The sequence below is a fragment of the Cervus elaphus genome, chromosome 27 (genome assembly GCF_910594005.1).
Source record: "Cervus elaphus chromosome 27, mCerEla1.1, whole genome shotgun sequence".
NCBI lineage: Eukaryota > Metazoa > Chordata > Mammalia > Artiodactyla > Cervidae > Cervus > Cervus elaphus.
Window position 1 is genome coordinate 36,596,639 of NC_057841.1, and position 14,721 is coordinate 36,611,359.

The 14,721-nt window shown below is 49.0% G+C and overlaps 1 protein-coding gene across 2 annotated transcripts in view; it reads right to left on the reverse strand.

The window, feature by feature from the left end:
- The window catches only part of CABLES1 (Cdk5 and Abl enzyme substrate 1), a 100,819-nt gene that overhangs the window by 12,320 nt on the left and 73,778 nt on the right, over positions 1 to 14,721 (reverse strand). For both annotated transcript variants that reach the window (XM_043889199.1, XM_043889200.1), the window contains 3 exons: positions 8,378 to 8,474; positions 6,288 to 6,444; positions 5,008 to 5,111 (listed from right to left, as the gene is read on the reverse strand). In XM_043889199.1, coding sequence (XP_043745134.1) covers positions 5,008 to 5,111; positions 6,288 to 6,444; positions 8,378 to 8,474 — 358 coding nt within the window. The remainder of the gene's footprint in view (positions 1 to 5,007; positions 5,112 to 6,287; positions 6,445 to 8,377; positions 8,475 to 14,721) is intronic.

The window sequence follows — 14,721 nt, forward strand, 5'->3', positions numbered from 1 at the left end:
AACATTAATTTTGTTGGCTTTATCTCAGTCAGCTCTTTCACTCACTTTCTCCTCTCAACTGCTCTCCACACCCATAAAGAGGAAAAAAAAAAAAAGCCCACTACCAACTTGGCTGCCAGGTTCTAATGATAAATAACCGTTGTCAAGTGAAATGTAAATTATAGGCCAGGAGGCGCATAGGGCAGGAAGCACCGGTTTGGGGAGCCGAGGTGGAGGGCTCTGGCCCTCCCTCTCCTCGTTGAGAAACCACCACGAAGCTCAGGCCCTACAGGAACCTGCTTGTAGCCAGCAGACTCCACGGGCTTGCTTGCTTTCTTTTTTTATAAACAAACTTTATTTTATATTGGAGTACAGCCAAATAAAAATACTGTGATAGTTTCAGGTGAGGACAAACAGACTCAGCCATCATGTACACATATCCATTCTCCTTCAACAGATTTTCATGTTCTGGCGTCACCTTCTAGAAACTTTAAGGCCAACACCCAGGGACAGCTGCAATCTGACTTCCATACCTGCCCCAGGAAATTTTTTTTTTTTTTGGTTCAAACTTCTTCGCCCTTTCACAGTGGCAGGTACTGGGAGTGACTTGCTTGGGTCAAAGTTAAAAAATACAACTATAACTAGGAATGCAAGGCTGGCTTCAAAGGATTCCTCTTAAACTTTGTAAATAACAGCCTTCTTTCTCAGCCTCAGGGAATGTTCATCTCTGGAACCCTCCCACTTTGAGGGATGTCCCACTGGTGGTGATGAGTGGCCCTTTTATCATCTATGGAGAACAAATGTGAACCTTCAACTACACCCTGGTTGGTAGACATTACCTCCACTGACTCAGAAAGCCCACTCCCAGGTATTTATGCAAGAGAAATGAAAATGTACATCCACAGAAAGGCTTGTATGGGAATGTTCATAGTAGCAAGATTCATAATATCCCTAAATGTAAATAATGCAAGTGTCCATCAAAAGCAGAATGGACAAATAAGTGATGGTCTATCCATACAATGGAACCCTACTCAGCAATTAAAGAAAAACAAACTGCTTATTCATGAAACATGAGTGAATCTTACAGATATTAAGTTGTGTGAATGAAGATAGATTTTTTAAAAAGCACATATTGATAGGACACGATTTCGTTCCTATGAAGTTCTAGTAGAGGCAAAACCAACTTTGGTGACAGAAGTCAGAATGACAGTTGTCTTTGTTGGGAGCAGGCATGATGCAGAATAGGATGGAAAGGAGAGAACTTTCTTTTTTAAAAAATTTAATTAAAATTTAAAACATTTTTCGGCCACACTGCATAGCTGGATCTTAGTTCCCTGACCGGGGGTTAAACCCATGTCCCCTGCATTGGAAGCACAGAGTCTTAACCACTGGGCCACCAGGGAAATCCTGAGGGAACTTTCTAAATGGACAGATGTGGTCAGAGTGGAGGATGGAAAATTCATGGAACTATACACTTTCAATGGATACATTTGATTAAAATTATATCTTAATATGAAGAGAAAAACAATGCTGCAGGATTTCATGGGGTAAAAGGGCTAGCTCGTCACTATAAAGGTGGCTTGATTCTGTAGAGGCCACACCAACACCTCAGACCCTGAAATTCCACAGGTATAGGACCACCTCAAAACCCGGAACAGTCCCTGTTTCCTAAACCTGGGCCCCTGTTGAGCTGACTAAACTTAAACTGCCCTGGGGGCCTAGCGGGGACAGGCCTAGGGTGGCAGGACTGCAGAGGCCTTGGAGGCTGATTATTTAGGGAAGTGGGTGGTTTTGCTCAGACTGTGAGGGACTTGCTAGTCCCTTCCCCAAACTCCACAGCTGGGAGCCAGGGAGCGGGGCAGAGGGGCTGGGCTCACAGGACTTACGTCTGCCTGCAGGGGGCACCCTGCCAATCACTAGGGGTCACTTGGCGGCAGGAATCACTTGGGGTGTCAGTTCTTCCCGCCCACCTACAGACAGGGGCCCCACACCCTCAAAGAGGGCCCTCAGCAGCCTGGATCAGGTGACCCTGTAGCTCCTTCTGTCCTCCTTGGTGCCGATGTGCTCAGCTGCTTCAGTCATGTTCAATTCTTTGCGACTCCATGGACTGTAGCCCGCCAGGCTCCTCTGTCCATGGGAATCTCCAGGCAAGAATACTGGAGGGGGTTGCCGTTTCCTCCTCCAGGGATCTTCCGGACTCAGAGATCGAACTTGCATCTCTCACGTCTCCTGCATTGGCAGGCGGGTTCTTTACCTCTAGCGCCACCATCCACATAGTTAATAATAGTCGGCGCCTATTAACCAGCACAGTTCTCTGTGTATGGGATCAAGTTAGTGGAGTGAATTTGTCAGGATCATCAGTCTATTGACTTCCCCGCGTGTGCGCCTGTGGGTGTGCACGTGTGTGTTAAGGGTGGCAACTGGTACTGTCCAAAATACCCATTTGACACAAGGTCAACCTCTCGCACACCTCAGGCTGTGGCATGTGGGGCCTCCCTCCCAAGGCCCAGCAGACCGGCTCCTTCTCTCACCTCAGCGTTCATTTTTGATCCACTTCCTCAGGGCAGCCTTCCTGGAAGCCTACGTTCAAGCCCTGACTTGCCCTGTCAGTCATTTCCCACCACTTTTCTAAGATGATTCTCTCCTCGCCCTCCTCACTACAGTGACTTGTCTGACTTCTCCATTCACTCTAAGGTCAAGGAGAATGGGGGCAGTGGCTGGACACATTCTATACCTGTTACCCAACACATAAAATAAAACGAGCAAACCGAAGTCCAACCTCCACCCTACTCCTTCTCCTGCAAGTTCAATGTAAAAATTCTGAGTCTAGCAAACCTAGAATCCATGTCTACGAGAGGAAGTCTCTCGGGAGCCAGGCTGAGGTTCTTTATAACCCTCCACATGCACGTCAGGGTACAAAGTAGATGTGCCATATTTTATTAAAGATATTATCAATATCTGTGGCCAGATCAGAAAGACATATAGGTCTTATGAAGCTGACCAGGCAAGTGCAGCTCACAAACAATTTCATTCCCTAAAAAAATGGACAGTTACAGGAAGCACAGGCTACAGACTCAATGTGGTGAACTGAAAAATGACCCACTTGGGATCATAAAACGAGGGAAGGACATATTAATATATGCTGACCTGGCAGGTCATCTAAAACACTGTCCAGGAGAGGGGAAATGATCTGTGTGCACAGGAGTGCCCGCATAGACTGTAGCCCAGAACCTCAAAGCTCACAATTAAATCATTTAAAGAAAAACAAAAAATCAGAACCACACTGGCCAGACACCAGACCTATAAAAGTAAAATTCGCTCAGTTGTGACCAACTCTTTGGGACCCCATAGACTGTAGCCCACTAGGCTCCTTTGTCCATGGGAATCTCCAGGCAAGAATACTGGAGTGGGCTGCTATTTCCTTCTCCAGGGGATCTTCCTGACCCAGGAATTAAACCCAGGTCTCCTGTACTGCAGAAAGATTCTTTACCATCTGGGCTTTACAGGGAAGCCCAGACCTATAAAAGGAGTGAAAGTCACCCAGTCGTGTCCTGCTGTTTGTGATCCCATGGACTATACAGTCCATGGAATTCTCCAGGCCAGAATACTGAAGTGGGTTGCCATTCCTTTCTCCAGGGATCTTCCCAACTCAGGGATGGAACCCGGGTTTCTTGCATGCAATTTCTTTACTGTCTAAGCCAACAGGTCATATGAAAAAAATAATCATACATGGCCCTGGTTTTGCCTTTTGTGTTAAGAGTTGGAGAATAAGGATGGGAGAGAGGAGCCGGGGTAATTTTAAACAAGATGCCTTTGGCAACTCATCCTGGCTCAGTGTAGCATTTTAGAATGATCTCTGAGCTATTTGCCAAATTATTAATACAAGAGAATCTATGTTGAAAGTATCAATGCGGGCTTGAGTTCTGCCTGGTACTTTTCTGACATCAGCTACTTGCCAGATGCTGGCCAGATGGACAGGCTGGGGATGGGGGCTTCCGCTACTAACGATAAGCTTAACAGCGAGTGCATGGGCTGGGGTCTGACTCTGGCCTCTGCAGACATAACAGCCTAGAACAGAGAAAGGATCCTCTGCCCGCTCCTGGGGCCAGGGCTTCTGACATCAGGCTGGGCTGGGGGTGGAGAAGGGAACCAGAGCTGGATGTTTTTAGCTGTACCTGCCCATCTGAGCCTGGCAGGGGGTGGCGGGGGTATCCTGGGTCTGTGCGCTCTACCTGGAGGTGCATGTGGCAGGCCTGGCATGGGCAAAGGTTCCCACAAAGCCCGGCTCCCCTCCTCCTGCAATACCCTGGGCTCTGCCCACCTCTGAGTCAGGGCAAGTCTGCCCACTGAAAGCACACAGGACCCCGTCAGGCCCCACGGGTGTCTGGAGACCCAGCGGCCGCAGTGGGGGGAAACAGTGGTCAGCCAGGAACAGAAAGCGAATCACCCAAAGGGAAAAACAGGAAGAGCCCATGAAACAAAAACAGCAAGGAAAGGTTTTGCATTTAACACCCACATTGTCCTACTTTCACTTTCCCAGGAGATGATTCTGTCATCCGGAGTCCGGTGCCAAATGTTTGCTCAGAGCTCGGACAGTGGCCCACGGTCACCAAGGAACCCCAGTGAGCTGAACTTGAACTCAGCGCTGCTAGTGATGGGCGGGACTGGTTGCCCCCTACCCACTGGGGTCCATGGACATGCAACCTCAGAGGTGCGGTTCCACCGTGAGCTGGCAGCGTTCACACACACGGGCCACTCAGCCATCTCACACCCTCTGAAGTGCTGTACCTGGGCCAGGTGGATGGAAGAATCCTGGATATGACGCATGTGCTGGTCCTTCCCTGAGGGACCCCCCCGGGCATGCCAGGGCAGGGGGTGTCGTCGAGAAGAACCAGGTGGAGCAGTGTTTGAAAGCCCCAACCCCAGGAAGAACCACCACCACCGTCCACAGGGACAGCACGGCACCTCCGAGTTCCCCGAAGAGGCTGAGGGGCTCAGCGCCCTGACCATCCCTCCACCACCACTCACCATGTACGAAGGGAAGATGAGAACTCGCTTGTGCTTGCCGCAAGGCCACTGGGGGTCATCCAGGAGATTCGGGTCATAGTCCATAAAGTCTCCCAGGTCACTACCTGAGGATCAACGCAAAGTGATAATTAGGGCCCTGACCTCATGAAGCAGAAGTGGCTGGGCGAATGCCTGGTCCAGAGTTCGATGGTAGAAAGGCTGGTTTCAGGTTTCTGAGCCCAGTCACATCGCTCACTGTGACCATCAGTAGATGTCTCTGCATGCCAATGAAGTGTGTCCCACCCGTGTGCCCACCGCCCCTCCCTGCCCTGGGCAAAGGAGTTCGTCAAACACTTTACATTCTGACATTATTTCCATTAAAAAAAATACTTATTAATCTCCCTGACCTGGCAGAGCACAAAACCTCATAAGCATGAACATTGCTGTGAACACTCACAGACTACAAAACAAGGCACGGAAAAGGCTCACTTTCTAAACATACAGATCGAATGAGCCTCAAGTTGTTGCATGTGAGTAGCACGTTCGGTGTGAATAATTGTGGGCAGGCTCTGGGGGTCTGAATGCACACAAACCAGATCAGATACCAGTGCAAACAGCAGTCAGTGACTGGAGGAGGCCGAACAGCACCTGGACGGGCCTGAGGAACTTCACGCTCACCTGGAATTTCTCTGAGAGTGGAAAGAATCCTGCCTCATAAAGCATTTTTCTCCCTGTGTCAATTCCCACAAAGGCTTGTACAGGAGAAGTGGAGGCTTCTGTCAGCGGCTGAGTAAGTTCATCTGCTGTGAGAGTCACTAAGGGAGTTTTCACACCTGCCTGTTCATTTATGGCCCAATTATTTGAAAAAAGCTAACTTAAAAAAAAAACACATTTATTTGGCTGCACCAGGTCTTAGTTGCGACTTACAGGATCTTTAAGTTGCAGCATGTGGGATCTAGTTCCCTGACCAAGGATCAAACCTGGGAGGGCAGAGTCTTAGCCACTGGACCACCAGGAAAGGCCTGAATGGCCAAACTTGAGCACTAGGAGAATGTAGGTAAGAAGCAGGTAAGCGGAGAGATGAGGAGCTGAGAGGCAGAAAGAAGCCAGGGAGTCAAGCCTCTCTGCAAGGTGGTCTGGGCATGTCTCCTCGTGGAAGCTTAGGGGCTGGCGACTAAGGCCTCTCATTAGAGAACCTGCCCTGTGGCCTGGTCATGAGCCTGCCCATCCACCAATGCACACAAGGAGACCCAATCCATGCTGTCCACTGAGGCACCTCCTGCAGCCAGACCCCAGCTTACCTGTGTCGAGGCTCCCCTGGGTGCTGCTCGCCCGGCCAATGGAGAGGCTGCGGTGGCTCAGGGTACGGAGCTGGGAGAATGAGGACGTGGAGTCTAAGGTGTTTCTCCGTGTTCCGAAGGCATTCGTGGGCAACAGAAACTGGGTGTAAGAAACAGTCTAAAAGATGAAGACAAAAACAGGCAGTGATTAACCCCCGGCAATGAAGGAGACGACAGATGAGATGGTTGGATGGCATCACTGACTCGATGGACATGAGTTTGAGCAAGCTCCAGGAGTTGGTGATGGACAGAAGCCTGGCGTGCTGCAGTCCATGGGGTTGCAAAGAGTCGGACATGACTGACTGAACTGAACTGAGTGTGAGGTTTGCATTCTGACCAAGCTGTGTTGCCACGCCAAGTTCAGGTCAACATTCTCATAGCTGGGCAATTCTAAAATCCAAGATCTGAAAAATGAAATTTGTTTTTGCACATGTTTGTGCCAAAACCTAAACTGGACTGACTTGAGGCCATCCTAGTTTTAATTTATCCCACTCAGCGTGAATATTCATGTGATATTCGTGTGTCTGAGAGATACTCCTGTGTCTGGTCGCAAGGGACCATCTCCAAAGCTGCTGGGATGTTTTCTAACTCAGAAGGCATATGTCGCAGTGCTTTGTTTAATCCACCACGGGTAGAATTCCAGAAGATCAGGCCCCAAGAGTCTCTGATGAGGGCTCTGCCCTCCCCCGTTCCCCTGGCAGATGCTGTATCTATGGTGCTCATCTCACTCCACCCTCCCTCCTTCCCCTGTGAACACTCAGTCTTCAGGAATGAAGCTGCAACACGTGTTTTTCTTTTCACCTGCTTGGCAGAGACGTGGCTCATGATGCCAGTCCGATGCAGCGCGCACGTGTGTGTTAAGTCGTTTCAGTTGTGTCTGACTCTTTGTGACCCAACAGACTGTAGCCCGCCAGGCTCCTCTGTCCATGGGATTCTCCAGGCAAGAATACTGGAGTGGGTTGCCATGCCCTCCCCCAGGGGATCTTCCCCACCCAGGGATCGAACTCACGTTTCCTTCATTACAGGCAGACTCTTTACCACTCAGTCACTGGGGAAGCCTGGAAAGCCCCTAAACACTGTCTAGTAGTATTGCTACTCACCACAGTTAATACATGTTCAAACCACCCGCCACTCCATCCAGGCACACGCATGTGTGTGTATGCGAGATAAAGCAGTTTCCCCTCACTCAGTTTGTTACGCATGGCCCAAAAAGACTACAGGGAAAATTCTAGGATAATTCCTCAGCTTTAAATTGTGAGTCAGTCAGAGCAGTATGATGAAATCTAGCACCATCCTGCCCAGCACATGAACCATCCCTTTGTCCGGCGATCCCACCCCTTAGTCATGGAGTAGCCATTTGGTTATCAGATGGATTATTGTGGTATCACGGGGCTTGTGCTCGAGTATTATTTTACTTACTAATGGCCCCAAAGCACAAAGTAGTGACAGAGTACAATTCGGATAGTCTCTTACTGTGCCTAATTTTAAAAGTAAACTTTATTAGCGGTATGTACATATAAGTAAAAGCATAGCATATATAGGGTTCTGCCCTACCCAAGGTTTTAGGCATCCACTGGGGGTTCTTGGAACATATCCCCCGAGGATAAGAGTGGGTAACTGGACTAGTCAGGATGGGCATTCACGGAGAAACAGTTGGGCAGCTATGTAACCCATCTGCATACCTGGACAGGGGGCTTCCCCGGTGGCTCAGCCGGTAAAGAATCTGCCTGCAATGCGGGAGACCCAGGTTCGATCCCTGGGTCAGGAAGATACCTTGGAGAAGGGCACGGCAATCCACTCCAGTAGTCTGGCCTGGAGAATCCCATGGACAGAGGAGCCTGGTGGGCTACAGTCCATGGGGGTCACAAAGAGTCGGACAGGACTGAGGGACTAACTCTTCCTTCTGGACTGGTGTCACTCATGCACCCAGGTTGTGCCCCACGTCAGGTTTTCCAGCCTAAGGGTGGTTCGTGGTCCATCATGGCCTCAGCTTCCTGGCCTTTGCGGTGTCTGTCGCACAAGCCGGAGGTCTGGGAGCCATGTGGCCTTACCTTCCCGTCAGCACCCAGCTCCACGCCTTCCAGGCCGATGATCTCTTTCAGGCTCACGGCTCCCGCTGATTGTCTCCCTCCATCCAGCTTCAAATCTCTGCAGGGACAAGCCAAGGATAAAGATGCTTCTGTTTGCACCCAAAGGAGCCACGGAGATGTTTACTGTTGGGACACCAGAGTCACTCTCACAATAATGATGGAGGAGGTCCCACCGTGCCTGACGGGATCTTCTCTTTGTCCTTCTTTCGGGGCTTCTTGGTAGTTCCACCCACTTTGATATAATGAAATTCAACTGAACAGAGAGCCTGAAGATGAGAGGCAGGCTCAGTAGCCAGTGGATTACCAAAGTCCCTTCCCTCTCAGCAAGGCCGTTGGCTCTTAAATGGCCAGACTAACAGGAAGCCAGGGGAGGTCACGTCTCCTTGCCACCCCCTTATTAGACAGGAGGAAGAAATTCTTACCCAAACAGTTCTCAGCTTTATTACTAGTAATGAAGGAACTAATGCCACAACAGCCACCCCAGCTACCTTACTGGGCCACTCAGACAATGACTATCTCTATAAAAGAATAATGTCCATTACTACCAGCAGGGTCTTCCGTGTTGCTCAAACAGTAAAGAATCTGCTTGCAACACAAGAGGCCCGGGTTCGATTCCTGGGTCAGGAAGATCCTCTGGAGAAGGGAATGGCAGTCCAATTCAGCATTCTTGCCTGGAGAATCCCAAGGACAGAGGAGCCTGGCAGCCTACAGTCCATAGGATCGCAAAGAGTCGGATATGACTGAGCGACTAACATTACTACCACTACTACCAGCAAGCACTTCCTAATTTACTTTCACACATCCTCCTTTTCATTCTTTAAGATCACCTTATTGGACATGCGTTGCTATTGTCCCATTTTACAGATGAGAAAAATGAGGTCCAGTGCAAGTAACCGGCTCGCCAAGGTCCCCACTGACAGTGGGCTGTAGACCCTGGTGTTGTATCCAGTGCAGCATTTCGTGCAGCATTCTTCCCTGGGTCTGGCTGTGGCTCTGCTCGCGGGTAACTATTCACATTTTCAAGGCCAATCCCCCTCCTTACAGGAGCTCTAAGACTTTCACTGCGTATTAGAATCGCCTGGGATCTTTGACAAACTACAGGCACATCTCAGAGATTCTGCAGGTTCAGTTCCAGATGACCCCAACAACACAAATATTGCAACAAAGCAAGTCACACAAATTGTTCGGTCTCCCAGTGCTATAAAAGTTATGTTTGCACTTTAGTCTATGAAGTTTGCAATAGCATTATGTCTAAAAAAAAAATGTACAAGCCTTAATTAAAAAAATACTACTAACAAATGCTAACCATCATCTGACAATGCAGACTGCCACGAACCTTCAATCCATAAAAGGAAAAAAAAGAAAAAAGCAGTGTCTGTGAAGCACAATAAAGCGAGGTGTGCCTGTATGGTGTCTGGCCCGCGTCCCCAGATGTTCATTCTGATTCAGTTGAATGGGGCGTAACCTGGTCGGCTTGAGTTTTAAATACTCCCAGGTGATTCGGATTGGAACTAAGTTTGGAAGCTCCCTCTTCCAGCTGGGCTCCACACGCAGCCTTGTTAGTCTAAGCTGCCCCAGGCCAGCAGCATACGTGCCTTATGGCCCGGAGGGAACTGCCACACTCTGAGACGTCTCCTACAACCTAAGCAAGAATAAACACCATGTAAAGGCCAGACTCTCTAGGCCAAAGGTGACAGAATCATGGGAGGAGAGAACGAGAGCCCGGTGTGTGGTGAGGAAGAAAGACAAGAGGCCGTCCCTCCCACCTTCCAGGAGGGAAAAAAAAGTATCTTTTCACTGTGTTAAGCAATCATCCTTGTCTATGGGCGTTCCAGGCATGGACTGGCACCCTAATCCTATCTGATTGATGACAGTTTTCAAAAGAAACACCCAAGACCTGTACCTAGGAAGTACTGCACTTTCTAAGGTAGTCTCCTTGGGAGGCCATGGTTCTGCCCAGATCAAAAGGTCTCTGCAGCCCCTTTTGGAATTAACACTAACATCATGCAGAAAGAAAAAAACAACCAACCCATCCCAGTCTTCAAACTTTATACTTATATATATAGTGCATGTGTATGTATGGTGCGTGCATATATATATGTTAGTGTTAGTTGCTCAGTTATGTCCAACTCTGCGACCCCATGGACTGTAGCCCATCAGGCTCCTCTGCCCATGGAATTGTCTAGGCAAGAATACTGGAGTGGGTTGCCATTTCCTTCTCCAGGGGATCTTCTCGATCCAGGGATAGAACTCAGGTCTCCTGCATTGCAGGCAGATTCTTTACTGTCTGAACCTCCAGGAGGGAAGCCCACTGAAAGACCCCCAAATATTCTGAGTCATAGAAGTGCTCTGGGGAAGTGTCTGAGTCCACCTCGGGTGCCTCCTCTGCTGAGGACCACACTCCCTGAGGGCTCTGAGGGCCCAGCTGATTTAAGTCACATCACCTTATGAACATGCCACGCCAACAGAGAGCCCCGCTTCCCAGTTATTGACCTCAAATCCAAGGCGGGAAGGACCAGGTGGGCTGGAGCAGAGCAGGGCTCAGCAAGACCACGAGAACCTCAGGTTCCCCGGAGACTAAGTGCGCGGTTGCCTCGCCTCCTACGTGAGCCACCGGGGGCGACTCTCAGAAAATTTCCTCAAGCAATTAAGGACAAAGACGATGACTGAATAAGGGCCCTAAAAAGGGAAATGCCTTCAGAGCAAGCACCAGAACAAGAGGCAAAAATAGCTGTGGTGGGAAAGGATGGAGTGGCCCAGCGGTGGAAGACCAGGAGGTGAGCTGGCACAAAGAAGCAGAACCCGTATTTTGTTAAAGGACCCACAACACGCTTCCTCAGACTTACTGCTTTCCCAAAGTCTAACCCAGAAAGCATGTGCCTCAAATTCCAGCTCCTAGACAACTGCCTCCTTGTTTCCACTTCACTCAGATAGAGAATGTTTCTTAGGACTGAAACGAATACAAAAGCAGGAAATATTTTTATGGGATGAGAAGATTAAAAGAACTAAGGCGTATTCAGATAGGTCCCTATTAAGAGTGCTCCTGGACACAGACACAGAGAATAGACATATGGACACGGTGGTGGGGGTGGGGAGGAAGGAGCGGGTGGGATGATGGAGAGAGGAGCAAGGAAACATACATTACCATATGTAAAATAGGCAGCCAATAAGAATGTGCTATATGACTCAGGGAACTCAAACTGGGCTCTGTAAAGACCTAAAGGGTTGAGGTGGGGAGGGAGGTGGGAGGGAGATTCAAGAGAGAGGGGATATATGCATATCTACAGCTGATTCATGTTGATGTTTGGCAGAAACCAATACAATACTGTAATGCAATCATCCTTCAATTAAAAATAAATCTTAAAAACTTAAAAGAATTTTAAGTTAAAAAAAAAAAGAAGAGTGCTCCTACATGGAGAGCTGGCTGTAGGCAGGAACAGAGTCTCAGTCCACATCTGTATTTCGTCCACCTAGCGTCTGAGGTGTAAAGATGCTTAAAGAAGTGTTTGCTGAGCGGAGGTCAACTGACTCCTTGTTGGTTCATAAAGATGGCACAGATGGTGGGTGTTTTTCCATTGTGCCCCTTTCCATCTGTCTCAATTTGCTCCCAGGCTCAGTGTTTCCCCGGGGCAGCCCTGCCTTTGCCAACTGGCCCCTTGATGCTAGAAGCACAGATCCCAGTTTGCAGAACCAAACCAGCCACTTTTACTCCACACTCCCCTTCTTCTTTTTAAAAAAATTTTGGCAGCACCTAGCGGTATGTGGGATCCTAGCTCCCCGACCAGGGATCAAACCCATGTCCCCTGCATTGGAAGGTAAAGTCTTAACCACTGGACCGCCAGGAAAGTCCCTCCATGCTTCCACACACTCCCATTCTCGACTCCTCCCTTGTGAGAAATGGAGCCATAACAAAAATACTTTATGTGCACATGAAATGCAAGACTCTTCTCCATGAGATAAACCCAAGCCCTGCTTAAAAGGAACAGGGAGGACTTCCCTGGTGGTACAGTGGATAAGAATTCACTTGCCACTGCAGGGGTACACGGGTTCGATCGCTGGCCCGGGAAGATTTCATATGCTGTGGGTCAACTGAGCCTGTGCGCCACAACTTCAGAGTCTGTGCTCTGGAGCCCGCGAGCCACAACTCCTGAGCCCATGTGCTGCAACTGCTGAAGCCCGTATGCCCTAGAGCCTGTGCTCCACAAGGAGAAGCCACCGCAATGAGAAGCCCGTCATCGCAACGAAGAGTGGCCCCCACTCACCGCAACTAGAGAAAGCCGGCGAGCACCAACAAAGACCCAGCACGACCACAAATAAATGAATAAAATTATTAAAAAATTTAAAGGAACAGGGGTTCTTAGCCTATCCAAGTGCCTCACGGACACTTTGGACCACATGGAAGAGAGAGCTCTATGGGCAAAACTCCAGCACCCCTGACCACAGGAACCCATCTCTGGAGAATTACTGTGCCCCCTGCATACATCACAGCCACCACTTTGCACCCTCGGAGCTTAACCTGTATCATTCTACTTTCTAAATAACTACGGCACGCTGAGAATGAAAGTGAGACAGGAAAAGAGTGCGTCCACCCTTGACGGCTACTGAGAAAACACACACTGCTCATTACAGTCCAACAGAATCTCCCTCAGCGATGGATGGTGCTCCTTCTGAGCCGTCCCGCGGGGCAGGCATGAGCCACCCATGGCAATGCAGCACTTGCAGTGTGACCAGTCGACCGAAGAACTGAATTCTTACTTTTGGTTAATTTTAGTTAAAATTTAAATAGCCACGTGCGGCTACTGTACGGGATTAGTAAGTCGGCTTTCCCGAGGTGGCCTGGCCACTTTCTGCCCATTGTCTCCAGGGATGTCTCCGACCTAGGCCCCAGCTCAGGGAAGAGTCCTTGTTAGGAGCCCCGGAGTGAATGGGAGAGAGGCAGGACCCCGTGGATGGAGCCAGTGCAGCAGGTCTACCCTCCGTGGGGAGGAAATGAGGACTGTGATGCCCACGGTAACAGGGGACCCATGCCCTGCACCCCATCAGCACCCCAGGAACACAGCTCCCAGCTGAGATAAAAATTCACATCCTATACAAGGCACAGAGTGGCACATTCTTTTGCTCTGAGGGGCTGTTTAGATGGGGGGCACGGCAGTGGGGGTTTTGGTGATGCTGGAGCACACAAAGGACAGTGAGCAACAGTGCTCCCCAAGTTCACAGCATCCCAGGCCCTTCGTGCCTCCTGGAGAGAAGGGTGGTGCCCAGTGATAATCAAGTCTGAATTCCCTGCCGGTTTTGTAGAAGGGAGTTTACATTATGTCTATTAACTAAAAAGATATTTCCTGCAGACTGAAGCTGCTGCACCAATATTGGCTATATTCACATTTCAGAAACTTCACTGACATGGTTATAAATATCACGACTGCTCTAGAAAAACTGACTGCTTCGTGGTGGCGGCCAAGGGCACACTTGTTCATTTTTCTCTGCCTCATTTTCAGGAAGAGGTTGTCACTAACTTCAGGGCTGCTGTTTTGGTGAGACTGAATTAAGAGCGCCCACGTATACACATCCATTTACACAGCCACATGTGCACGGAAAATGAAACATATCTCATCTACATCAATAATGTCATCTCTTTAACAGCTTTTGAATTTGTTCATATTGAGACTCTTGGGATCTTAAACATTTTTCATAGAGAAGCTGACAAACTTCTCGAGGTGCCTTAGCTAAGTGCTCTTATAAGAGTTGCCGAAACCATATACAGTCAACCCTCCATATTTCAGGTTCTGCATCCATGGTTTCAACCAACCTTGGATCAAAAATATTTGGAAAAAAATCCAACAAGTTCCAAAAAGCAAAACTTGAATTTGCTGCGTGCTGGCAACTATTTACATAGCATTTACATTGTACTAGGTATTATAAGCAACCTAGAGATGATTCAAGGGGCTTTCCAGGCAATGCTAGTGGTAAAGAACCCACCTGCTAGTACTGGAGATGCTGGAGACAAGGGTTCGATCCCTGAGTCAGGAAGATCCCCTGGTGAAGGGCATGGAAACCCACTCCAGTATTCTTGCCTGGAGAACCCCATGGACAGAAGAAGCTGGTGGGTTACAGTCCATAGTGTTGCAAAGAGTCAGACACGACTACAGCGACTTAGCACGCACATACACAGAAACGATTCAAAGTACACAGGAGGATGTGTGTAGGTTATACACAAATACGCCATTTTACATACGGAACTTAAGCTTCTATGGATTTCAATATCCACCAGGGATCCTCAAACCAGTCCCCTGTGGATACCGTGGGAT